The sequence below is a fragment of the Acanthisitta chloris genome, unplaced genomic scaffold, assembly GCF_000695815.1.
Source record: "Acanthisitta chloris isolate BGI_N310 unplaced genomic scaffold, ASM69581v1 scaffold19717, whole genome shotgun sequence".
In the NCBI taxonomy this organism is placed as follows: Eukaryota; Metazoa; Chordata; class Aves; order Passeriformes; family Acanthisittidae; genus Acanthisitta; species Acanthisitta chloris.
In genome coordinates this window covers 33,997-59,485 of record NW_008681192.1, presented here as the reverse complement: position 1 = coordinate 59,485, position 25,489 = coordinate 33,997, and the positions used below count along the sequence as shown (strand labels likewise).

Below are 25,489 nucleotides of genomic sequence, written 5' to 3'. Positions count from 1 at the left end.
AAATGATACCTTTTATCTGTTGACTGCTTCAGACTGGTGTGGTACTAACAGTAGGCATGTCAAAAATTCATTGTAGATCAGTGTGCTGGGTTTTTTGGTGTTGGTAAAGGTCATGTCTCCATTAGTGAAGTAGATCTTTTGTCAGATTCTGATTTTTCTTTCTTTTCTTTTTAAGTTGGTTACTAATAGAGTAGCAGACTTGAGTAATAAAAATACCAAATCCTGCTGACTTGTTTTTAGTACTTGAGTTGGGTTCAGTTAGTGATCTATGTCACAGACAAGTGTTTATATTTGCTTGAAATTCTAAGTGAATAATAAATGCAAACTGCATTTTAAAAGAAGTAGCTCTTGGGTTTTCTTTCGCTTGTAGGGTGCTCTGGTGGGACAACCCCAAAATTTGATGGCATGAAATTTCAAATGTTTTTATCTTTCAGTAGGTGTTGTTCTTTAGAACTTATTTTTCAAGTTTTATGTATATTTTGTGCCAAAAATCTCCATAACAACAAACCCCCCAACAAAAACAAACAAAGGTTATACTGTAATCACTTATTTTTTTACCTCATCCCTTTTTTTGGTCAAATGCTATTCTAAAAATCAACAGCTTGCAAAATTGGCATGTATTTGTTAATGAATTGCAGTGAGTGTTTCAGAGTTTTGGAAGTCATATTTGCTTTGTTTTTCAATTTCAGGAGAATGAAATGGGGAAGTTGTAGAGCCTGGAGGAGAACTTGGCACAGTAGCCTCATTTGCTGCAGGAAGTAAGACTAATCTCAAGAATTCGCATAAGGAAAAGTAAACTCCTAAATCATGCCCTCTGAAAAGGAGCAGTTCTTCTGGGATGAGAAGCAAATTAGTTTGTTAGAACACAATGCTGCAAAGAATTTTTCTACAGATACTCCTTTGGACAAAGCAGTGGTGAATAACGACCCTTTAAGTATAACTCTACCAGCAATTGTCGATGTCAATCTCGCTTATGGACTAAAGAATGTGAAAATTGAGTTACCCAAGGTGAACATTCCAAATGAAGTATTAATGAAACATGAAGTTGATAGGTTTAGAAAACTCTTTCAGTGTAAGCAGCAAACTGCAAGGAAGTCCATAACTCTCGAGAAGATAAACGGAAGCAATCCGGGTTGCTCAGAGGGAAACAACTTGCAAAATAAACCAGAAGTGCAATTTGAAGAAGAGTCGAAAACTGGAGCCAAGGTACTGAATTTCTGTTGTAGCAAGTGCAAGAACAACATTAGATACAGCCCAAATGACCTAGAGAAGCACTTTCAGATGTTACACTATGGCGAGTTGCCTTTGTATCCTTGTGAGATGTGCAACTTCTCAGCTAATGACTTTCAGTCCCTGAAACAGCATAGGTACACCCATCGCAGCTCGTTAGCAAAATGTGAGCTCTGTAATGATGAACAGGTATATGCTTTGTTGGATTTGCTAAAACACTTCACATCAAAGCATTGTGTGAATGGCCACTTTCAGTGTGAGAAATGTGGGTTTTCTACCCGTGATGTGGGCACGTTTGTTCAGCATATTCGCAGACATAATGAGGTTCCCTACAAATGTGGAAAATGCCATCAAGAAAACTTTACAGAAGAGGAACTCCAAAATCATCTTCTTGTTCATAGTGGTATGTTTGCTTTTGATTGTCAGTACTGCAGTTACAGCACATCACAGAAAGATTATCTGTTAAAACACGTCATAGCTTTGCACAGAGACCACTTAATTGCAAAAGAAAAACTGGAAGAGGTTAAATATGAGGAAAGAATAGTGAAGACTCCAGCAGGACTGAAGCTTGTGGTAAGAAGGTATCCAGTGGGAGCATCCAAAAAACCGCACTGGAGACAGAAAAAAGTAAGCAGTGGAAGTGGCAAAACTGGAGAAGAAAATGCACAAGTGCTAAGAAGTGCGAATAAAAAAAATCAGACATATGCTGAGGAGCGGAACCAGTGTATGAGAGATGTGGAAGCACAAGAAAAAGATCAGATTAAAATCAGAGAGAACCATAATTTCATGGGTGGAAAGCTCTCTGCTGCTCCTGCACAGTACAGCAAGGCTCAAGATGATGGAACAAGTTGTGGCTTGGGATTATTGAAAAACACTGTTCATGGGCCAACAGTATTTGTGGTTAAAAACAACAAAATATCTGTTCCAGCAAATTACAGTGCTAAATTTATGGGATTTAAAATGGTAGATGGAAAACAACATATTGTTATAAAAATAATGCCTACAAATAAGCAAAATGAATATTTGTTGGGTCAGAAAGCTGATCCCATCAAAGATGGTTCTACAACTCCTTTGCTACAGACTGCTGATCCCTGTGGCTTGTCTTCAGGTGCTATACCACATGTAACTGATCAGGCAACTTTAAAGAACAATTCTGTTCACCCATTGACCTCCCCTCCATTTTCTTCCTCTGCTCCTTGTTCAGGAAAAACAAAAGTGGACAAACCATATAACTCCCTACTGTATGGTAGGAGTGTTCCTGAAAATGTAGCACCTTCTAATATAGCTGTTGGAAAAAGTTCAAGTTATTCGCTAGTGAAGATGGGCTCAACTGTGACTCCACATGACAGAGTAACAGAAGTTGGAACTCACTCATGGGGAAGCCATAATCCTTCAAGTCATCCTCAGGTATTACCACCCTCTATTACAAATCCTCTTCATTATGGCCCTGTGAAAATGCCCTTCTTTCCTGAACTGAAAATCCAAAATGGTGGCCTGAATAATAGTAATAGAACTGATCATCTCTATTATTCAACTTCAGTGGATTCTCCTAATGAAAAGTTGTTGTCTTTTCACAACTATTCCAAAATGAACAGTTTGGATAATCCATGTCGCATTTGGATGTCAACAGATGACAGACACAAAGATTTTAGATTGAGCAAAACAGTTTCTTTTCAAAACAATAGAGGTGAATCTGCATCTTCATGTTCAGAGTCAATGAAAGGCTTAAAAGCAGAGAATGTTGTGTCAGCCCAACCAAATATTAATAAAACTTACAAACACATAAACGATAAGAATAACTTTGTGTCTTTTAAAAGCCAATCTAAATGTGATGTTGACAGCCAGTGTCGCATGGAGGGCCAGCAGAATGGCCAGCAGTATTTGGACACTAATAACCTAGATCAAGGCTTTCGGAATGTAGCCGAGGAATTCCAAGAAAATGATTCTGGTCAATCGTTCTTAATGCCTAAAATCACATCTGTTTTCTCCTTGCAAAGTGAAGAGGCAGCTCATTATTTATTACCTGAACTATGCCAGCAAGATGTGTTAGAAGTGAAAAAAACTACTCAGCAAGAGTCCCACAGCAGGACAAATAACTGTGTAAAGCTTCACTCTGACAAGTTGCTTTCTGGTCCTGAGACTGGGAACACAGCCTTCATGCATTTAAAAAGCTCTGCGACTGCACGTGGGTTTCAGAGGCCTCCTCCTAATGTAGACTTTCATTTATGTGAGAGAGAGTTGAACACAAGATGTAGCACAGATGAAGGTACACATTGTGGTAGAGAAAGAGAGACACCCAGAACAGCAGTTGAATCCAAGGACACAGACAAGTTATCTGTCACTCCGGGTGTTGGTACCTTGCGAAAAACTCTTACAGGTGCAGTCATAACACAGCAGTTAGTGAAAAATGAAGTACTGTCGCCAGCTCAAAACCCCAGCAGCTTTTCACCAGTTTTGCCTGTTCTTCAGGAACAGAAGAAAACCCTTTTCATTCAGTCCCCTCCATCAGGATTTTTCGTTCCTTTGCAGCCTGGACCACAGGTGGTTGATGGAAGAGGTTTTCCTGAAACCAGTTCGTCAGATGGGCATGTGACTAAGGGTGTACCTGCATCTTTTGTTTCAAATAAAGGATCTGGAATGATTTTGACTTTGAATGGGGCAATTGGAACACTTGCAAATGCCAATGATAGTTCTCAGGTTTTAGGGGGAATTGCATCCAGAGAATTTGGTAAAATAAATGTATCAGCTTCAGAAGTGAAGGGGAAAAATTGCAGCTCCAGGAACATAGCAAGTTCCTGTAATAGGGAATCCTGTAGTACAGCAAATGACTCATTGAATAGCAGGGCATTCAAAGGGCCTCTGGTAATTACAAACTCATCAGAGTCTTCTGTGAGAGGAATCTCTTCTATGAAGGTGTTACCACAGCACCAGGATGCTGTGCTTGGTTCTCTGGAGTCAGTAAAGCAACAGGAAATGAAACAGGAACAACGTGTTTATGCACTTTTGCCTGATGGACAACAGGGAGTTTTTCTGAGGTATGTGACACCAAACAAGCCTGTAGTTCATAAACCAAGTTTTTATCAGGATAATGCTAATTATCAAAATTGTCAACCAAAGAAAACTGGAGCCATGCAACAACAGCTTTTGCTGAGAATTAAGACTCCTACTTCAGACACACTGGCTGGTACTACTCAGTCAGCAAGCAACTCAGTGCCCTCACTACAGGTGCATAACTTGCAGTCCGTTACTCCTGCACTAGCACAGAAACAGACTAATCTTACTTTTAATGATGCCTTAATCTTACCAGGTGGGTTAATGCCAGCAAATGCCTCTTCGGCAAACTCTAATCCAGCATACTGTGTTCCTCCTGTAGAATCTGGTTATTCTACTAAATCTGCAGGGACACAGTTGCAAAAAGGTTCTGTTGAGAGTATGCAAGTAATAACTGCTAACAACAGGAATAACTTTAGTTGTCAGAAGTCCACGTGGAGTACCCAAAACCAAACTACAAATGTAAAACCTAATTTAAAACAAACTGGGTCGAAAAGTTCAGTGACTGTGAGTCTGCAAAGAAAGAAGAAATTAAAACGGAAAAGGAAGTCGAGTTGCCCAGAACCTCCAAGAAAGAAGGTAATGTTGCACAAAAGGTGTAAGGAAAAGAATCGAGCTGAAGTTGTTAGTGAATCAGGTAGCCCTTACAAACCAAGGGCATCAAAAAAAACTGTGAGAACTTTGAAATTACTTCCTTTTAGTTCCAATCAGCTTGTAAAATGCCCTCGGAGAAATCAACCAGTTGTTGTGCTTAACCATCCTGATGCAGATGTTCCAGAAGTTGTAAATGTGATGAAAACCGTTTATAAATTTAAGGGACATGTTCTTAAGGTTTCATTGTCAAAAAGAACTATTGAAGCCCTTCTGCAGCCAACCTTCTGCAATCCTTCGGATGTAACTACTGATGATTTTTCTCAAAGGAGGTACAGGACAATAAAACCCATTAACCCTGTGAAAGAAAGGTTTGTCTTAAAATTGACACTGAAAAAGACTAGCAAAAACAATTACCAGATTGTGAAAACTACCTCTAATAATACCTTGAAAGCTAAGTTTAGCTGCTGGTTTTGTGGTAGAATATTTGACAATCAGGATAATTGGGTAGGACATGGACAGAGGCATCTGATGGAGGCAACTCGAGACTGGAACTCACTGATGGAATGATGACCAGCGAAGAAAATAAAACTTAAATATGCATTAAAAGTTTTGAAAAAATGGATTGAATTAGGATACACAAGTTATTTTGTATCTCAGTATTGTAACTGAAGTTTAAAAATGATGTAAAGTACTTGTGTTTTAAAAGAAAGAGCATCTTCCCTATTGCCATTAGGTCTGAGAAAGATCCAAGGAGCTTTGTGGTTTCAGTAACTTGTAACTAACTGCTCATACAATTCCATAAAAATACATATTATTTTTTGTTACTACTATCGTGCTATATTTTTATTCTATAGAATGAGTCTTCAGGGCTTTTGTTCTGTATATATTTAAAGATCCCTAAACCTGTAAATATTTTTATACTCTTCAGTTACTTTGTATAAATCTTGCACAGAAATTACCCCTTCCCACCCCCCATTTTTCAGTTCTGTGCATGCACTACTAAAACCAATTTTTAAAATCTTTTCAAATACACACAGCTGTTATCCTGGGAATTTTTGTTATCTTTCACTTGTTAGCTCTTGATTTTGTTTTTCAGGGATTGAACACTATTGTTAGCAAGTGCCTCAAAGATGTGAAGCAGTTTACATGATGTCAACTGTGTAACCATAGGTCCGTGGAGGGCCATTCCCCCAACAGTTTCAGTTAAATAAAGCCATATGTGAATGCTTTAAGCTATATTGCTATGCACCTGACACTTGTACTATTTCTGTGCAGTTTGTCTACTTTCTTAGTGAAGTATTTTTCATATAAATTAATAAAACCTGTTACAATTGTGTTAATGTGGTGAGTCTGAGAACGGAATTGATTGGAAATATACAGTATATATATTCATAATGTATATGATGTTTAAGAATGGTGAACATTCCTAATCTGTATTGACTTTGTCACTATTAAATTTGTTATAACTGGTGTTTATAGAATATGACTGAGGATTTCTAGAAAATGTTTCTGTCTTGCTGCATCTGCCACACACCCTAGAGGAAGGTCAGGCTATGAGGGAGTGCAAAGCACCATATCAGGCCTGTAACTGCATTATAGTTGTATTCCAGGTGGGTGGAATTTGTTCCCATAATGACTTAATATTTTCTCCCCTTGCTTATTCAGATGTATTGCCTTTTAGGGGCACAGGGGTTTGGCAAAACCAAGGCTTGAGTTACTTCTCCCTCATTTTGCCAGCCAGTAGTGTAATGTTCCTAGGAGCCTGCTGCTTCCTGCTTACAGTTTTATGGATAATGATGAAGAGAGAATATGCTTCACATTTCTTAATGTTCATGTGAGGGTATGTAAACAAAAGACTTACCCATAATGACTGAGAGTATACAGATGAAGGTCCTTATTATCCACAGTAATTACTATGTGTAGAGCCTTTGTCCTCCAGATTCTTAATGGAGTCTAGAAGATGCAGTCATTAGTGGAAGTGCCCTTACCATATGGCACTTTTTGCTCAAGTACTGGAAGATTACATTTTAGGTGTATAAGTCAGCTTCCCAAAGTATTGATGGAAGAGCAGTCAAAATTGTACACTGGGCTTGGTGAGGACTGAGGCATTTAAATCTCTGTGGTTTTAACTTGTATGCAAGCTCAGGGTAGTTTTCTGTGACTATTTCCATAAGGCGAAAATGAAGACTGACTTGCCACCAGTGAAACAATTGGAAGTCTTTCATGGATGTCACCGAATGTCACCACTAACAGAATCTGACTTAGGTTTTAAAAAGTGTTAAAATGATTTAAATATTACTTCAGTGGTTAGATATGCTTTTCTTTCTTTCTTTGTTGACAGGAAGATGCACACCAGCTGATGAGTTATGTATGGGAGTCAACTCAAGCACCTGAAGCAGTCAAGACAGCATAGCTTGGGTGAATTATACAGTTGGCATGTGCTCTGTATCAAAGTTGGATCATTTTGTGCTGCACAATGGGATTGAGCTCTGACGTTAGTTTAGCTAGGAATGTCAAAGAAGACTTAGTGTAGTGGTGAGGAACAGTTGGAAAGAAACAGCATTGAGAAAGATCAAAGATGTGTGAAGATTTTTGCCTGGAAGGATCTATTGTCTGCCTCAGCTCTCCTATAAATCTGTGAATTTTGGACATTGCCTTTGCCTTCTTTGGCAAAAATATCTGTGAAGTTTGTTGCTAAACTCACCTGGCACAACTTCAAGGATGACTAATTTTTACTAACAGTTGCTTAGCATTAAGGTGGAAGTTCTGTAGAATTTGGGGGTTTTCTCTTTGTTGTCAGAGTGACAACTTTCAGTGGAATTTTTTTCCCTCTAGTTTGCTTTCCTATGACTTGAGTAATGTTAAATGATATTGTGAAAAAGAACATTGTAAAGCTAGGAAATGCTGAAATAAGGTTGCTTTATGCAATCTTAACTCATGTGTCATGTGTCACTTTATCTACAGACATCCATCTCATTTAGTGCAGAGAATTGTTGCTCCCTCCTGAGCAGTGATTTCATAGTTTGTTTCTCCACCCTTAATTATGTTCTTGTATTATTTAGTGCACACTGCTCAAGTACTGTTCTGAACATACCATTCTTTTGTTACAATCTTTTCCATAGTGCTTTGAGGTCCTAAATGTTTGGCACTTAGGCAGATCAGATTTCAAAGAATTTCAAGTGAGACTTCACTGAAATTAAGATCACAATTAGACCATCAGGAGAAAATTTGGCTTAAGGGATCTGACCAGCATCACAGTGGATGGTGCAGAAAAAGCTGCAGTGACAATATATTGAGTTCTCCAATGAAATATCGAACTGCTTTAACAGTATGAAGCTGCCCTTTTACTGGCTGACTCCTGCAATGTTGGTGTATCTCTCAGCATACTCAATAAATGGGAAAGGTACCTTAAAAATACCCTCAAACCACAGTCTTTCATTACACAGCTAAAATTTATCCCTGAAGTATTTTGTGAACCACATGAAATATATAAATCTATATGGAAAAATATTCAGTAATCTTATATTTAATGCTCATACTGTAAGGGAGATATCTGCTATGGCAAATTAAGGTTGCACAAGTAACCTGATTTGAAGAGTCTTGACTTTGAGTGCTTGACTTTGCAACTATCACGTTTTAAGATAGCTTGTAACATTGCACATAGAGCAAGATAAGCAAACCTTAAATTGGCTATAGTGTTTTGGGACATAGAGCAATAGGTGCAAGCACAGGATCATCAACACTTTGTACAGTATTTGTGTTAGTCCTTGAAAAGGCCTGAAAATCTAGGTCATTATATACTCTTGGCAAGATGTTTATTCATCAGTAAGTAACGGTTGCAAAGTATTGCTTCAGTAATTCCAATGTTTTAACAAGAAACTTGTGTTCAGTATTTGTTACAGAGCTGTTGTCATGTGAGACATGGGTTTTTTACACTTCCTAGGAATCTCTGTCTGCTGCTGGTGGTTTAGATTGAATGAGGAATGTAATTTTGTAAGTTTTGTGTGGGAACACTTGGATTTTTGAGAATGCAAGTTCTTACTCCTTTCATGGAGCAAAATTGTCAGGAGTGATGTGCAGGACTCATTGTGATCTTATCAGGTAGGCAGACAACACTTCTCCTTCGTGCATTATTAAATGTGATACTTTGCCCTGAGTTCTCAGACAAAGAAAATCACTTTAAAGCCTATTTTTTAGTTCTAGTTTTAGCTTGTGTTTTTGGTTCTTTTAGGTATTCAGTTAATGCCAATTATATGGAAGAGAAATTAGCTAACAATATCAAAGAAATATGAGGGGAGAGGTGTGTTGCTATGACTGTCTCAGGTCAGACTTGACATAGCTGCTACTTGGTGCAAACACATGACGACATTAAGTAGTGGCAGCTGCTGGCACTGCAACAGCTGCACCAAGTCACCAATTCCTACATTCTGTAATGGCTGGTGAACCCATAGCATCAGAACTTTTAACATTGCAGGCTTCATCCTGAGAATCAACTTATATTATGCCCAGAATCCAGGAAATGGTAACTTGGTGCAATCCTGTACCTGAAACTTGACTGAACGTTTCTATTCTCCAGCTAAACCTGTGTTTCAAAATACATCTATACCACAGTCCTGCCAAGCTATAAAGCATCTTGGGCATGTAAAGAAGAGTAACTAGTTTGCTTCCTTTCTTCCTGTATACAACACTGAGTATAGTAAAATAGGTGATCACATACTGGTGTGTTTGTTTTTCCCCCCATGGTGGAGCCTTGTTTTGTGCCCGGGATGTTCTAGTCTCAGGCTGAATGGATTATTTTGTGGAAGGTGATGTTGCCTATCAAATCTCTGCCTCGTTCTGTTGTCAAAACTAGAAGGTAGAACATGGTTAAGAAGAAAAGGATGTGAGGATGAAAGTAACTGCATGTTTCTCTAGAGCAGATTTGTTATTTGTAGGTCAAGCCATGATGTTCCATGGAGTGCTGAGCATTTAGAGATGAGGGGCAGGAACAGCAGTGCTTTAAAATGCTCAGTAGTGCTAATTACTTAAAAAAGTGATACTTAGTCTCTCATTTGGAAGTCTGTATGTACACTAGGGTTCCACTTTTTCACACTCCCTCCCCAGTTCTAGAATGATGGTGATACTACACACTTGGAAAGCAATAATTGAAGAACCCTAGAGACTTGTGAGGAGCAGCATAGAAAGGTTAGCTGTTTTGCTAGTACAAAGTTAAAATACTGTGCAGTACATGAGTGAACAGGCAAAGACTCTACATGGATGCAAGGGAAGTTAAATATTGAGTGGTTGCTTTTTCACAGAGCACTTCCCATTGTGAGTATTGCTTGAAATAGCTTCTAAAGTGAAGCTTAAAGTAGCTAAATAACATAAGAGTACAACACAGAGGAGTAAATTAAGCTTGCAGACACCAGTAACTTCTCTTAATTTTGAGGCCTTGACTTGGCATTCTCAGTTTTCTAAACATGACACTAGTATTAAGCATAGTATTGATAAAATACTAATTAGTGCCAGCTGAGCAATATACTAAACACAGTGTTTATGTAGTGCAGTGAAGTGCCATAGGCAGCTTTGTGTAAAGTCTCTCTACATTGGTTTTTACTTGCCAGTGGCTTATTAGCAACACATCTGGGCTAAAAGTATTACCTGTGCTGCAGAGGAAAGAAACTGAGATGCTGCAAGGTAGGTAGCCATGTGCCATAAACATAATATCAGCATACAGTTCTTTCTAGGAGACAGGTGCATTACCTGTAGAAATAACTGATGGAAAGCACAAGAAGGTAGTTGCAGAATACAGTTACAATGTGGTTGTAAGTGATTTGGTGAGATTTTGCTAGTCTTGACTTGATCTTGCCTTAAATCCTGGAGAACACCATCTAATCTGGGAAAAAAGCACAAATCAGGGGTGTATAAAGTGTCAGTTTTGGACAATACCTTTAACACAGATGGGTTTCAGTTCCAGTGAAATCAAACACCTCTAGAACTAATTAACAACTGTTCCTAGAAGGTTTTCATTGATGCAATTTGTACATTCATCAAATTAATTTTCACCACTCTAACATTTGTGGAATGTACTTTGTTCACAATAATACAGTAAGGAAACCAAGTGATAGAACAGTCCTGAAAACAGCAAGTGGGGTTTTTTTGTGTGCATGTGTGCGTCCACAGTAATTCTGTAAGAACTGAATGTGTAATTAGTTTAACAATGAACCAATGTGCTTGAGCCACCAACACTAGGCAATCTGAAGACAAAAGATTTGAAAGCCATTAAGCCAAATATATATATATATATGCCAAAGCTGTAAAACGTGAGAGTTTTCATAACAGCTTGTGAAGGAGCACATACAAATATATACATTAAAATATCAAAACTAGTGAATTGATGCTTTCTTGCTGGAAGGATGCCAAGGAAGGTGATCCAGCAATGCCTCCATACACTATTGACTTTACAGTATTTTTAATTTTATCTGCACATTTGAAAATACAAACAAAAATAGTAATGAAATGGGGTAAAGCTGAGGGAAAGGATAATACATGTCCATTAATCTAAAACATTCAGGCAGCTTTATTGTCACTAATCACATACTGTACAGTCCTATTTTCAACTGGTGCATAGTGGTACATGAGGTCGAGTTGCTCTAACTTCTGGGGCTGTGCACTTTACAAAGAAATTGCTGAAAGCAGTGATCTGTGGCAAATGTGACAAACTGAAAGAGTAGATCACTGTGGGTATTCTCATTTTTAAAATGAAAATGTCCTACAGGAAATCTATATTTAAATATCAGTCAAAGGACCAGGCCCTCATATGCAGTTGTTCTTCACGTGGCTTTGGATACCTGTGTTGTTGCAGATGGAAATCACAAAGTGTATATTCTTTGGCTTCTTTGTGTTGAATGTGAACACTTTTCTGATAAAAGTGATGTGGGTTTGAACTCTGTGAACTGCATCTCTTACTACTCAGTACGTGTTCTTAAGGAGTATTTTCCATCATTTTAGATTTTCTTCTTTTAATCCCTGGTCCATGTCTTGGGATGCGGAAAGAAATTATTGAAGAAGTCTTCAATTTAGCAGTTCAATTTGTTTAAGAAACTCTGACAATGTGTTTCAGTTTTGTTGAGTCTTTTGTGTTGTTCTGGCTGTCAATGAGGACCAGGGAGGTGCGCTGGTGATTCTCCACTATTTCTGCAACACTGTCAAAGCGCTGGAGAAAGGAAACAAAAATGAATTAGTGCTGCCTTCCTTAAGGTTCTGATATTGACAAGTAATCACTGCAGCTTTTTATCTTTGCTTCTCACATCATTGAAGAGAGTAGAGCTATGACTGTTACCAAGTGAGCTGCTCTGCCTTTTAGTAAGAGCAATGATCTGCTCTTAGTTCTGATTCTAGTCATAAACAGATTAAATGTGTACAATGGAAGATACTATGGCCATTAGTTGTCTCATCCTTTCCATTTATGATTGCCACCTACACAGCTGAACCAGAGGTTGTTATGTGCCACAGTAAACTGACTGCTTTCTTTTCCCTTAATGCATACCAGGCTGCAGACTGGCAGCTTGGAAGCTGTGACAGATGTGGTTCAGCCACCTCAGAGAGAAGGCTGTCTCCAGGAGTGATATGGTACAGACAGCCATCAGTGAAAACTGTTCTAGCTATGCAGTCCTATGTAAGTTCTAGCTTGCAGTTTGTCACTATAAGTTAATACCCAGAATCTGCTAAGTCTGTTGCTTTTCCTTTTGGTCTTTGGTCAAATACAGATTTTGGATTATCTTCATTTATACTGAGATAGTTTTTGACCCTTTGTTGAAGGCCAGATGAGCTCCAGGCTATTATTTATTCTGTAATCTCAAAATTGTTGCCTGGGAGGCACATAATTAGGCTAAAACATGCTGACTTTCACATTACTGAAAAGCCTATTCTGTGCAGTGATAACACTGTTTTTATTGGTATTTAGAATCATAGAATCATCAAAGTTGGAGGAGACCTCTAAGATCATCAAGTCCAATCATTAACCTCACCAAACTGGGTTCCAGTTTTTTATTTTGCTGTCAGAGTAATTATCTGTGTGATATAACAGCCAACCAGTGATTTTTTTTCACTGAGAACTAGAGTTTAACATTTTCTTTATGTGAAAACAGTATGAAAAGTAATGTCATTCTCTTTTTTGATAGAGTGTTGAGGGGTTTTGGTTTGGTTTGGTTTTGGCTGTTTTTTCTTTATGATTTTCCAAGTAACTTAACTAGAATCTTAGACAGAAGGTAAATAGAGGACTATAAACGGTTGGAAAATTTATTTAGCAGCTGCAGCTCTGTTAACTTTTTTCCAAACAGTTACATGAGTATGTTTTATACTTCATCTGTGGTTTTAATTACAGTGTGCAGGAGCTGTCACCACATTAGTTTCTCTAGCTTGACAGATCAGTCAGTATAAAGGGTATACTTTTATCTTGATACATGAAGAATCTACTTGATCATAGTGCAATAGATCTTAATCCTTGCTTATTAAAGGTATATAACTGAAAACTGTTAGGAAAAACACCCCCACATCATCTCACCTCTTCACCACTTTTTTCTCTGCCCAGTGCATATTGTCTTGTTGATTCAATGAATCGTATAGGAATGTTGTATACTCTTCTGTTGTAAAACACCACCAGTGTGTATGGCTGTCGTGAGTCCTGGCCAGAGCTCTTTCTTATTAGAAAAGATCCATCCTAAAGAGAGAAAACTAGTAAGTATAGTTGTCTAATTTTTTCCCCAACAACTTTTTAGTTTTACCTTAATATTTTGATTTATATTTGCATTAAAACCTTTTCTCCCATTAGAAAACCTGTACAGCAGGAGATGTGAAGTAGCATGTATTCCTGCCGGCTAACAAAGCCTACCAAAGGTGTCATTTAAGAATTACCTTTTGCTGCTGCCTTTTCTCTTCTCAACCAGAGAGAAAAAGAAGAAATGGATACACAGTGGCAGCTATCTGTTGGGGTCCATGGATTGTTAGGAAATAAAGTTACGATCAGTGGCAGGAGAAGTGAGAAGTGGAGATGCTGTTTCTCCAGAGCTGTAAAAACCACTCTCAAAATCAAGCACCTGCACTGCAGACACTGTAACCCCATGCTTACTAGCTAGCAGTAGTCTACCCTTGGTGATAACCCCTGTGCTCTGCCCCTTTATCCTGCTTTGTGGAGTTAGGCAAGAGTGGAAATATGCTGAGGATGCAACTCTACGTGTTGCTATTCCCTCCTGTGACATTACCTTTTGTAAGGTAATAGTTGAGAGAACCCAAATTCTCCAAATACCTACATGCACAATGAGTAGCAGCATCAGCCTTTCCAAACTAGCTGTTGGCACATGAGCCATTGGACAGTGGTGGAGATCACTTAAAAGTCACAGGGATTGCCTTCTTTTTAACAGATGCCTGTGAGTTATCAGATCTTCCTCAGCTCTCTAGTCTGTAATAGCTTTCTCTGCAGTGCTCTGGTTTTTTGAGTTACACTAATGCAACTTTGCCTTGGGGTGGAAACCATAGTTAAATAGTTTCACCACAGCACAGTTTGACAGTGCTTGCATGGCACAGTATTCTGACCTGTTCAGAGTACGACTGATGTTCTTAGAATATTTCTGTTGTCTTGATTTTTTTTTTCACTTGTAGTTTTTGTTCATGAAATAGACATTCTTTGAAAGTGCCCTACCCTGTTTGATCGGTACAATGCATCTTCTGCCATTTTCCTATCACAGGTAGCAGCATACCATGCTTTACTGTGAACACCAGCATCCTAGAAAGAGAGAAACAGTATTTTACCTGTAAAAAAATAATGATAATAATAAAGAATATGGCCTGTTGGGGACTTACTACTAAATAATGACAGCTGGGAAGAACTATATTGCAGAACACTTTAGAAAACACAGAGTCTACAAAGTCTTTGCCGGGAGTTCACTGTTTTTGTTGGGTAGAGGTAGGACAAAGGAAAACTGGAGTGTCAAAACAGTGGTAACAGATGTGTGATAGAAGGCCAATAAATGACAAAAGAGAGATACCCTGGGGAAAGCAGTCAGGTTCAACTAGAGGATAGTTTGGTATTTTAAAAGAATGAAGCTATTCTAGTAGAGTCTAAAGAGGGTATCCAGGAAATGTTGAAGAATAAATAGACCATTAACAATTTAAATGCTGCTCAGCTGTGGGCTAACCAATGAGGTGTTCAGATTTGTAAGCATCTAAGCTTTGGGAATGAAGTTTCCTGTATACTGTAAACACTATCATGCTTGTCTCCACCTGGCTAGCAGAGAGGTTAGATAAGTGCATCTTTTGCTCTTTTTGTTGTTATTAAATAAGGACAACTGAATGGAGTCCTTACAAAACCAAGTAATAATTAATGTCTTTCCTCTAATAATGCAGCAATTCATGCAGTGCTTTCACCTGAGACATGGATTCAGATCTGGTTCTCTGTTGGGTTAAGTCTGAATATATCCTTACATTTGAAAACAGTGCTCTTATCTAAAAGGCACAATCCCATGCTTACTGTGGAGAAGGATTATATCTGTGGCTGAATACAAGAGTGGCTTATATGTTATAATGCATTTCTTGGGTGCCTCATTTCTGTATGTTACTCCCTGTAACCACCTCACCAAGATTATCCTCCTCCTCTCCATTCTGCTAAGTGAATTTAACCTGCTCTTCCAGTGGGAAAAAGGACTACGTGGATGTGGGCATAGGTGCAGACTTGAAGATACAAGGTAGGAAAAATGACACTCTATAGATGTGGATTCTACTTTAGAAGATAGAAGCTCTCATAGCGAAGGAAGTGCAAAGCTAAAAAGATGTGAGGAGGTGATAGCAGTTGGGAGTGAATGGTACAAGCTGATAATGTGAGTAAGAGGAGAAGTGGTAGAAACCTGGGTAATAAGATGATGCAGGATGAAAGAGCAGTGGAATTTAGGGGAAAAGTACAGGGGATCTTAGAGAAGTCCCAAAAGAAATGGTACTCAAGGAAGTTGGTACCTTGAGCTGGTATTAGGATGAGGTATTAGAAGCAATATGAGACCTATGCATGATCAGACTTCAATAGCTAGAAGATTTACAAGCAGGTTATAAAACCAGCAGTCAAAAAAGTTACCTTTTGCTGAAGAGGTTGATGTAAAATCTAACTCTTAAGTGAGTGGAAAGGCTACAGAAATAGCACTGGGAGTATTTCCTAATGCATACATCTGGATATTAACCTTTCTGGTTATTTGAACAGTTTTGCTCCAACTTTACAGTAACAAGCTTAAAGATAAAATTAATTTTCACACAAGCTTTGTCACCTCTGTACAAAACAGATTGAAGATGAAGTTGCACATTATGGCTGAGCTGGTCTAGCTGGCTTATTGCTGCCAAAAAGGGAATGTCTTGGCTTCTCCTTTGTGCTCATTTTGTTGCTCATCTGATCCCATGGTGAGATAATTCACTTTATTAATCTTGCAGCAAAAAAAAAAATCTGTTTCCTTTTTTTATTTTGCCTTGTTTTGTGTTTGAGTGCCAGGATGGTTTTCTGTCAGTTTGATGAGTTGACTTAGCCCACTGCAGGATCAGAAAGGAACACCAGAGGAGCCTGTGTTTGGGTCCAGGGAAGTTAACAGTGAGGAGAAAGCAGAGCCTCAATTTTGGAGGCATTGCACTAAATTCTTAGACTGGCTTAAGCCACAATATTTAACTTGACCTCCAAAGTTCTGTCATGTATTTCTCCAGTTACACTATTCATTGGAAAAAGAAAGGATGAGAGGAATTACAAGTATGCAAAGGACTCAGCCATGTAGAGAATGAGCCCAGTAAACAAATCTTTGTTCAACAGAACAAGGAATCAACTGCCCATAGACCTTTCTTCTACCACTATCTATGGCCTATAAAGAGGAAGCAGAGAGCTGCTGCCAAAGTTTGGATGGGAACCAAACAAATAATGAACCTCTTGGACATTAATGACATCTGCCAGCACCCCTGTTGTGCAGGATGCTACAGCAAATGATACCACTGAACATAATTAGTGAGAAAATAACATGAAAAGTTAAATCTATTATTTTTTAAAAACAAAATGGATATTTTATTAAGCTCTGTTTTTGCCCATGGCTGTTACATAAAAACTGCAAATGTAATTGCTACAAGCTGTTTATTTAGAGTCTGCTGGATTGTTTATTTGAAAGTAATTTTTAGAATAAATATCCAGTATGACATGCAGTTAAAATTTTTCCAGAACTTCAAATCCTTTGTGTTCTTCACTGTTGTATTATCTTTGTCATGTCAGAATTTATAACATTTAATGTTCCTGGCTCTGCATGATAGAACCTTTGTTTTACACTCAACAGAACTATTTTTACCTTGTTTGTGACTACTAGGCTAATAAGAATGGCTTTCTGCATTTTGTGGTCTCCCTTCATCCAACATGAGAGGAAGGAGAATAGCACTGAAATGAAAATAACTTTGCATTTGCTTAGATTATTCAAAGCCTTGTGTTGCAACAGAGCACATAAAAGAATTGGCCATAAAACTGACAGCATTAAGTGTAATGAGAAGAGATCTGTTTAAAGGAACAGAAAGGAGTAGGATGGCAGAAACTAAAACACATGGGGAGAGGCATCTCAGCATCATCGTGTCTGCTTGGTGCACATTCTATTTGTTCAGTGCACAGTATGTGTAGTAGATATAAGTTAGAAAAAAAGAGGCAATTAAAAGCTCTTTATAGCCATCTCTATCAAAGATTAGACTTATGTCCATCACTATGTATGAAAGCATGAACTGGGGAGTCAGGAAGACATGACACTAAGGAGCTATTTTGAGTTCTGTTTGAAGTGGCTGGTAAAGTGCCAAGGTTTGGTATAATGTTATCTACGTACTTTCCTACAGTTTGTTAAAGCTCTCCTATGCTATATATTTCAAAACATTTTTAAATGAAAGTTAAAATTCAGATAATTTGTGCTACAGAACATCTTCACTGCAAAACAGAACATAGATGCCCTCCACAAAAGGAGTGTCATTTTCATTGTGAAAGGGGTGGAAATACTCTTTTCAAGTAAAGGACAAAAAGATGTCTGTAATATGAATTAGCTTCTGTAATATCAAGTGTTGTACCTGGTCTGCAAAACTCGGAACAGATGAAGTGCTGCTGTGAGGGGAAGTACCCAGAGAACGGTTTGGAACTTCTGGCACTTCTAGAAGAGAGAAAGAACAACAAGTATAAGTTTTCAAAGTGTATTTGTCATGATATAAGAAACTGATTTATTACAAGGACTTTGGAAGACCTGGAAATGCTTGACCTTCTGTATCCCTCAGGAAAGATAAATGGATGGGCCCTATAAAAGCTCTGGGACACTTGGCTGCCCAGAAGAGGAGTTTTGCTTATGAAGAAAGAAACTGCTTGGTTAAGAACTTGGTTAATAGCCAAAGCTAGAATTAGTCCAACTGAATTGTTTGTATGCATGTGCAAGAGGTGCAGGCAACTAAATCGAGAAGCAGAGCTAGTAGGAAAGATTATGAAGCTTAATTAGATTGTAATAACAAAGCATAGTAGAAAAGAGTCATTAGGGCTGAAGTACAAATGTCAAAGAGTAAGAAATCAGAAGTGAAATGGTTGACTAGTGTTGCACAATAATGGAATGATAGAAATATGGGAAATAAGTGTAGATAGATAACTGTTTTCTGGTAAAACAGAATCTTGGTCCAAGAGTATAGGTGTCTGCTACAGTTACTTGTGAGCAGAGTTGGGTGCAGATCATGATACTAGAGAAAATGATTGTAGAAAATTAGGTGTTACTTATTTTGTTATTATGGGAAGTTTTATTTCCTGAACATGATGATCTGAAGACTGCACTATCAAATCTTCACTAATACTAGTTTAGATTTTGGTTTAAAAAGCAGTAAGAATGTTCTAGAGGAGGCCATAGAGTGACCAGAATTAAAAAATTCAATTCGTAGAATCATCAAGGCTGGAGGAGACCTCTAAGATCATAAAAAGTCCAACTGTTAACCTGTCACTGCTGTAACCCCTAAACCATATCCGTCAGCACCATATCCTTTTAAACACTTCAGGCATGGTGACTCCACCATTTGGACTGGAGAACTCAAAGACATCTGTGTGATGTAGTTTTAGAACTTCTTTTGTGGTAAAGATGTGGCTGTCTGGAAGCTGCATTCCAAGTAGTGAGGAGACACTGTAAGGAGCAGATCGAGCTCTCAATGAACTAATAATCACCTGAAGAGGGCTATTCCATGTTAAGAATTTGGGTTTTTTTTTTTTCTGTAAAATTCTGATTGACCAGCTACAAAGCTACAGCTGAAAAAACAGATTGTAGAAATAAAGTAAGAACTGCCAGAAGTCAGGCTGAATTAGGCTTTACAAAAGGACATTAAAATAAGTAGTAAAATATTCCTTAGCTGTGTAAAAAAGGAAAAAGAGATGAGGCTTTATGGAGTAAGGATTTAATGGATTTTTAAGGGTGATCTAGGTAGCAGATTAATGACAGGCTGAGAAAGTTGGGGCTGTTCAGCCTGGAGAAGAGAAGGTTGTGTGGGGACCTCATAGCAACCTTACAGGATCTGAAGGGGCTCCAGGGAAGCTGGAGAAGGACTCTGGGTTAAGAACTGCAGTGATAGGACAAGGAGCAATGGGTACAAATTGAAATAGGGGAAATTTAGATTAGATATTAGGAAGAAGTTTTCCTGTGAGGGTGGTGAGACACTGGCACAGGTTGCCCAGGGAGGCTGTGGCTGCCCCAACCCTGGGGGTGTTCACAGCCAGGTTGGCTAAAGCCTTGAGCAACCTGTTCTGGTGGGAGGTGTCCCTGCCCAGGGCAGGGGGTTGGCACTGGATGATCTCTAAGGTCCATTCCAATCCCTTAACATACTATGATACTAAACAATAGTAGTTCTGGTGCAGAAATGGAAATTTCCACAACCAAATTGAAAGCAAAGCTCAAATAACTTAGTACAGTTGAACTTGTGGGTCTGCATAATCTTTATCCTAGCAATTCTAAAAACTGGCACATGAAATTCAGGAGTGGTAACAGTTACTTTAAATAGTTTTCAAGTTAGGGTGGTACCATATCATTAAAGAAGACAAAACATAATTGTTATAACTAAAGTGGAAAAATTGACCAGAGCAACTACAGGCCTTTTGGTCTGACTACATACAACACAAGACCCTAGGAGACAATTTGAAGAACATTAAGATTTGGAGGTAAAGGTACAACCAGCTAGAGAAAATCTGAAACCTACCCTAGTAGATAAAACATTTCATAAAATAACAGAGTTCTACAAAGAGGGAATATGGTAATATACTTAATCTGGACTTCAGTGGAGCATTTGATAATGTGCCATATGGGAAATTAGTACTTTTAATGGAGAAGATAAAAGTTAGCTCTAGGCTTGCCTAGGGACAAAGCAGAGGTGGCAGGTTATGCTAAAGGGACATTAATAATCGGGACCAGTTGTATGTGTGATTAAGTTGTTACTGGACCTGGCACAGAAGAAGATTATGTTAAAGAAAGTTTACTAATCAGAACATCATTTAGCACCAGATGACCTCGAAGAATAGTTGCACTTCAGCAAATAGTAAGAATTTATGCTTCAAGGTGAAGCACACGAGTTGTGTGACAGGAGCAGACAGATTTGGGAGCATCAGTCAGTGGCATCAACGTGAACCATTATTACACTTCCTCAGCACGGGAGATATAATTGCAACATACATCAAGCAAAGGTTTCCAGGAAATAGATGCACTAATAACAGCATGTAAATTTAAACTACACCAAATGTAGATTTCTAGGTGCAATTCTCACCATCTATTTACAGGGTAAAAGATATGCTCAGATTGAATATGCGCAGAAAAGGGTTTGTAGGAAGGTCAGACAAGTGTCTGCTGACAAGAGACTAGAAAAATGTTACATCTAATTTACACTTCTGTGCAAAGAGAGTTCATATACATATTACTAATTTGTTTGTAACTGTGAACTGAAACAAAGTCCCTCTTGGAAAGAATTACTTATAGAAGAGCTTTAGCATTTACCATTATAAAAATAACCTGGTTTTTTTTTCTCTTCTGTGAGAAAGAATAAATTGGATGCAATAATAACCTGTCTGTCTTCTAGGCAACAGAAGCCTGTAACAGCCCAGAAATGTCATATTTAGGATTCTTCTGTGGCAAGGAAGGTTGATAGAATCTTTATTATAATGGAAAATGACCCAAACTGTCTTTAGTAGGAATTTCCAGTAGTCATAAACGGAAATGAAGCACACAATTTCCATCAAAAAACTTGACATACTTCCCTTAATAGCTGAGCTAAGACCCTGGATACTTGATCTCCTCTTTTTATGCATTACAGATACATTAATTCCAAACTAATTAATATGCATGGCATTTTAAAATAATCTTAATTCAAAGATTAATTTGAAATTACAAGTTAATCACATTTTAATTCAAAGACTGAATTATACTTACTTGGTAGAATCGAGGGCTTTTGGAGCAGAGGCCTGAAATAAATATCAAGAGATTACAGAAAGATCTGAAAATATGCAAGTTGTGTATTTGAAGCATCTCACCCATTTGTCTGTTGAGAAATAAGGGTCTGATACAGGTATTTTAAGAAATGATATCCCACTAATACTGACAACTAGGAATTTAAATATGTGGTTTAAATCTCTATCACCTTATTAGAGATTATATCCTCCCATGGTTTTTGGTGATGGTTATAGCATTTGGATGCATTCATTTGCCATGCTTTAATTTTTTGCTACTGTGAGGCTTCAGGGAACATGACTCAAATAGCAACAGAAGGCTACAGTGGAAACAGTGCTCCCCTTTGAACCTCTCAGAGCTGTGTTCAGGCTGAGCAGGAGGTGCTGGTGCATTGAAATATTCAAAGGGTGATGGAAAGATATCTTACTTCTGGGCACCACTTGGCAGGGGTGGGAGTGGAAGCTCTTGACTGGAACCTCTTCGTCGTTCTGCTGCTGTAGGTCTCTCTGTAGTTTGGGAACACAAAAGCTAGAGTCAAGATTTCTTCAGAAATATGTTGTCCCAGATAAGAGTCACAGTAGTTGAAGGGAGGTTCCTTTTACTATAAATTTTGGGGTTTTCCTTACATGGCAACTTGCCATCGTGCTGCTTTCTGTGTTAACTAGTGGCATGCCAGCACATTGCTAGGCGAAGGGCTGCACTGTGATTGCCTGCAGGGCTCAGTGGGAGACTTGCCAGCTGAGAGGAGAGCTGTGTGCCACGGGGAGGACCTAGGGCAAGCTGTCTGCAAGGGCTGGGCTGGTGGCTGCATCTTACCCTTGGGTTAGACAGCAGCTCCTGCTGAGCTTTTGCCTGGAGGAGCTGCTGCCTCACACAGAGGCAGGACGAGTTTTCTGCCTGTGTGAGGGACTGGCTCTTGCCAGGAGTCAACCTCTTCTGGCTCAGCTCAGAATGATGTGCCTGCCCATTGCCTCCTTTCCCTCTTCTCCACTTACAGGGCTCTATGGCACATTGCTGGGCCGTTATTGTCCTACACTGCCCCACCAGGAACCTCAGTAGTTTTACTGTGACTGCTTTTAGAGAACAATGATATTCAGTGCAACTGAGGCTGACCAGCTTGAAACTGCTAAAGCCAAACACCCCTCAAAAACCTAGAATAAGATGAATATGGTGGTGTTTGTTTCACGTTTTTAATCAAAAGGAAATTTCATTCTGATAAATGTCAACTTATTCACTGTAGTGGAGATAACTTACCTTCATTTACAGTTAAGTTCTCTTTGGAAGGTAAACATGGTTTCTGCAATAGAACAGGACACTAAATATAAAATTGGATGTCACTTGTACAGCAAATAATTCTTATACTTTTTGTGAACTAGTTTATATTTAGAATTTACAACATCCTACAGGAATTAGGAGGCAGAGACATGGCCATTCTGTGAAATGCCTCTAATTGTATGACCTTGAAGCTTGGGATTTTGCAAAGTAGATTTGGAAAGAAGCCCAGTTTGTGGATATAAATATGTAGACAAAAAGCAAAGTCTAGAGATCCATGCTTTTTTCTTTTTCTTTTAACTTTCATTAGTAAGTTTATGGTCTAACAAATGGTTCATTCTTATCTCAAGCCCAAAAATGAGGCATTTATCTCAAATAAGCCAAAATTTGTTTTTCACCTTTATTGAGCTATGCTTACAAATGTCTCACACATTTCTTCATACTGAAAGTTAAACTGTCAGTTTAGCTCACAGTAAAAACTCAACCAACCTTCCAGTTCTCAGAACTGTTCCCTTTTGGAACAATGATAATACACTGCCAGTTTTGAAATATTTTTCAAATTAATTTCTTTGAAAATTTGAACCAGTTCCCTCACTTCCTCTCACAAGAAGTTTAGGGATATTCTTCTACTGATGAAATACTAAAAAACCTCTGAGAAATTCTGGTAAAATCCTGCACATGCCTTGTGCTATCATTCTTACAATGAGCTCATGTTCCCCATAGGCAGCTCTGTATATTTCTGGGAGTACTTCTGTGTTCCCATTTATTTCTCAGTTATTCAGTTCTTGCACTGTGTTTATTGTTCCATCCTAGAGTACTGAATATGAACATCCCTTTCATCAAAATATTTTTCTGCTTGAGCTTTTTCACTGCTCTTAGTTCATATAATGGCACCCAAATATTTCCCTTATTTATAACTCTCCTTCCCTTAGTCTTTTTATTCCTTTGTGTTGTACCCAAACTTATTACAACAGGCTGAAGAAGTTGGGGCTGTTCAGCCTGGAGAAGAGAAGGTTTTGTGGAGACCTCAGAGCAACCTGCCAGGATCTGAAGGGGCTCCAGGTAAGCTACAGAGGGACTCCTTGTTAGGGAGTGATAGGATAGGACAAGGGTCAATGAGTACAAATTGAAGGAAGGGAAATCTAGGTTAAATATTAGGAAAAGGTTTTTTTACTGTGAGGGTGGCGAGACACTGGCACAGGCTGTCCAGAGAGGTAGTGGCTGCCCCAACCTCAGGTTGGCTAAAGCCTTGAGCAACCTGTTCTGGTGGGAGGTGTCCCTGCCCAGGGCAGGGGATTGGCACTGGATGATCTCTAAGGTCCATTCTAGCCCCTATGATATATGATATAAAATTAAGTTTTACAATAAATTACAAATTTAATAAAATTATTGTTCAATTATGCAATTGCAAGTCAACTTACTGGTGAGTTTCCCAAATTAGAAGTTTTCTTGCTGAAGATCAGAGGAAAGGGAAAAAAGAAAGTATGGTTACTTAGCAGATAAATGACTTCATTTAGCCACGACTCTTTGAGCAGGTTGGACCAGATGACTCACTGTGGTCCCTTCCAACCTAACTGATTCTGTGATCAGCTTCATTGATTCCCAAGATATTTCTGGCTAAGATGGGATGCAGCTGATAGCTGTAGCAGTTGGAAATAAACAAGACCAAGGGTATCAGATGTAATGTGGGTACTTTGGAAAGGTACTTATGCAAGGAAGCTACGCTCTGGCCAATACTTAAGATGACAACTTGGGTGGGGCAGAAGAACTTTAATGAAAAACAGAACTTTCTGCACTTAACAGGCTTGAATGTGCTAGTGCTGCAGTATGGGACTAAATGAAGCAAGTCAGCCAGCATCTGCCATCAGTGGGCAACACCACTGGCATACAAAGAGTATTCCTCCAGAAATAAAATGATAGCTTGCCTTTACCTAATCAGGATATCTTTCACCAGCAACATTAAAAATGATTCCTGAATTCCAATTGCCATAGGCAAGGATAGATGTCAGCTCCTCATACAACTATGAAACCCACCCCCATCAAAGAAGTAGTTTTATTATTTTTACTCACAGGCCCCTTGGTAATGGAGATGGAGCTGCTCCAGTGGGAAATCTGGATTCTTGTGTGGAATTGAAGCTCTGATCTAGTGATCCAAGCAATATGTTTAGGATACATTGTTAGCTGGATCCAAACTGCATTTTCCTCACTTCCATTTTAGTGTTAATGTAATAAAAGTAAAAAATTCCAGTGGTTTACTTTTGTCTTAATCTGTTTTCACTCTGGTAATCCTAGAAAACAGTTCAGTTACTCTTCTTGCTTATTGCTGACTGGTACAGATAAAATATACACTGACACACTACACTGCAAGTGATATTAGATCACCAGTGGCATATTAATCCTTCTCATATCGCCATGTTTTCAATACAGAATACTTACTTTCATCATTACTATTTGCTTCATGGTCCTGCAATGGAAAAATAGGATAGGATTTGATATGAAGTAATTAAAAAAGCAATTACTGTGTTCAGTTTTGGGTCCTACACTTCAAGAAGGATGTTGAGGTGCAGGAACATGTCTGAAGAAGGGCAGTGGAGCTGGTGAAGGATCTAGAGCACAAGTCCTGTGAGGAGTGGCTGAGGGAGATGGGGGTGTTTAGCCTGGAGAAAAGAAAGCTTGGAGGAACCTTATCATTCTCTACAACTACCTGAAAAGAGGTTGTGGCCAGGTGGGGGTTGGTCTCTTCTCCCAGGTAATAAGTGACAGGACAAGAAGAAACAGCCTCAAGTTGCACCAGGGAAGATTTAGATTAGATATTAGAAAAAATTTCTTCACTGAAAAGGTGGTCAGTACATAAAGAATGAGACCGAAAGAAGGTT

The 25,489-nt window shown here is 38.6% G+C and overlaps 2 protein-coding genes across 2 annotated transcripts in view; one reads left to right on the top strand and one right to left on the bottom strand.

The window, feature by feature from the left end:
• Positions 1–807: 807 nt before the first annotated feature.
• On the top strand, positions 808–5,442 carry ZNF518A (zinc finger protein 518A). Its single transcript, XM_009078030.1, has one exon. It carries the CDS (start codon positions 808–810, stop codon positions 5,440–5,442), a length of 4,635 nt encoding a protein of 1,544 aa, XP_009076278.1.
• A 6,508-nt stretch (positions 5,443–11,950) lies between these two features.
• The window catches only part of BLNK (B-cell linker), a 47,458-nt gene continuing 33,919 nt past the window's right edge, over positions 11,951–25,489 (bottom strand). The window contains exons 14-23 of the mRNA XM_009078029.1: positions 25,050–25,077; positions 24,684–24,756; positions 24,035–24,065; positions 22,596–22,638; positions 21,769–21,847; positions 21,324–21,355; positions 17,962–18,041; positions 14,555–14,638; positions 13,421–13,576; positions 11,951–12,070 (exon numbers count right to left, since the gene is read on the bottom strand). Of these exons, the coding sequence (XP_009076277.1) occupies positions 11,951–12,070; positions 13,421–13,576; positions 14,555–14,638; positions 17,962–18,041; positions 21,324–21,355; positions 21,769–21,847; positions 22,596–22,638; positions 24,035–24,065; positions 24,684–24,756; positions 25,050–25,077 (726 nt within the window). The remainder of the gene's footprint in view (positions 12,071–13,420; positions 13,577–14,554; positions 14,639–17,961; positions 18,042–21,323; positions 21,356–21,768; positions 21,848–22,595; positions 22,639–24,034; positions 24,066–24,683; positions 24,757–25,049; positions 25,078–25,489) is intronic.

What these genes read in the sequence shown, in the direction of transcription:
- ZNF518A (XM_009078030.1), top strand. Translation starts at nt 808, where the DNA reads ATGCCCTCTGAAAAGGAGCAGTTCTTCTGGGATGAGAAGCAAATTAGT.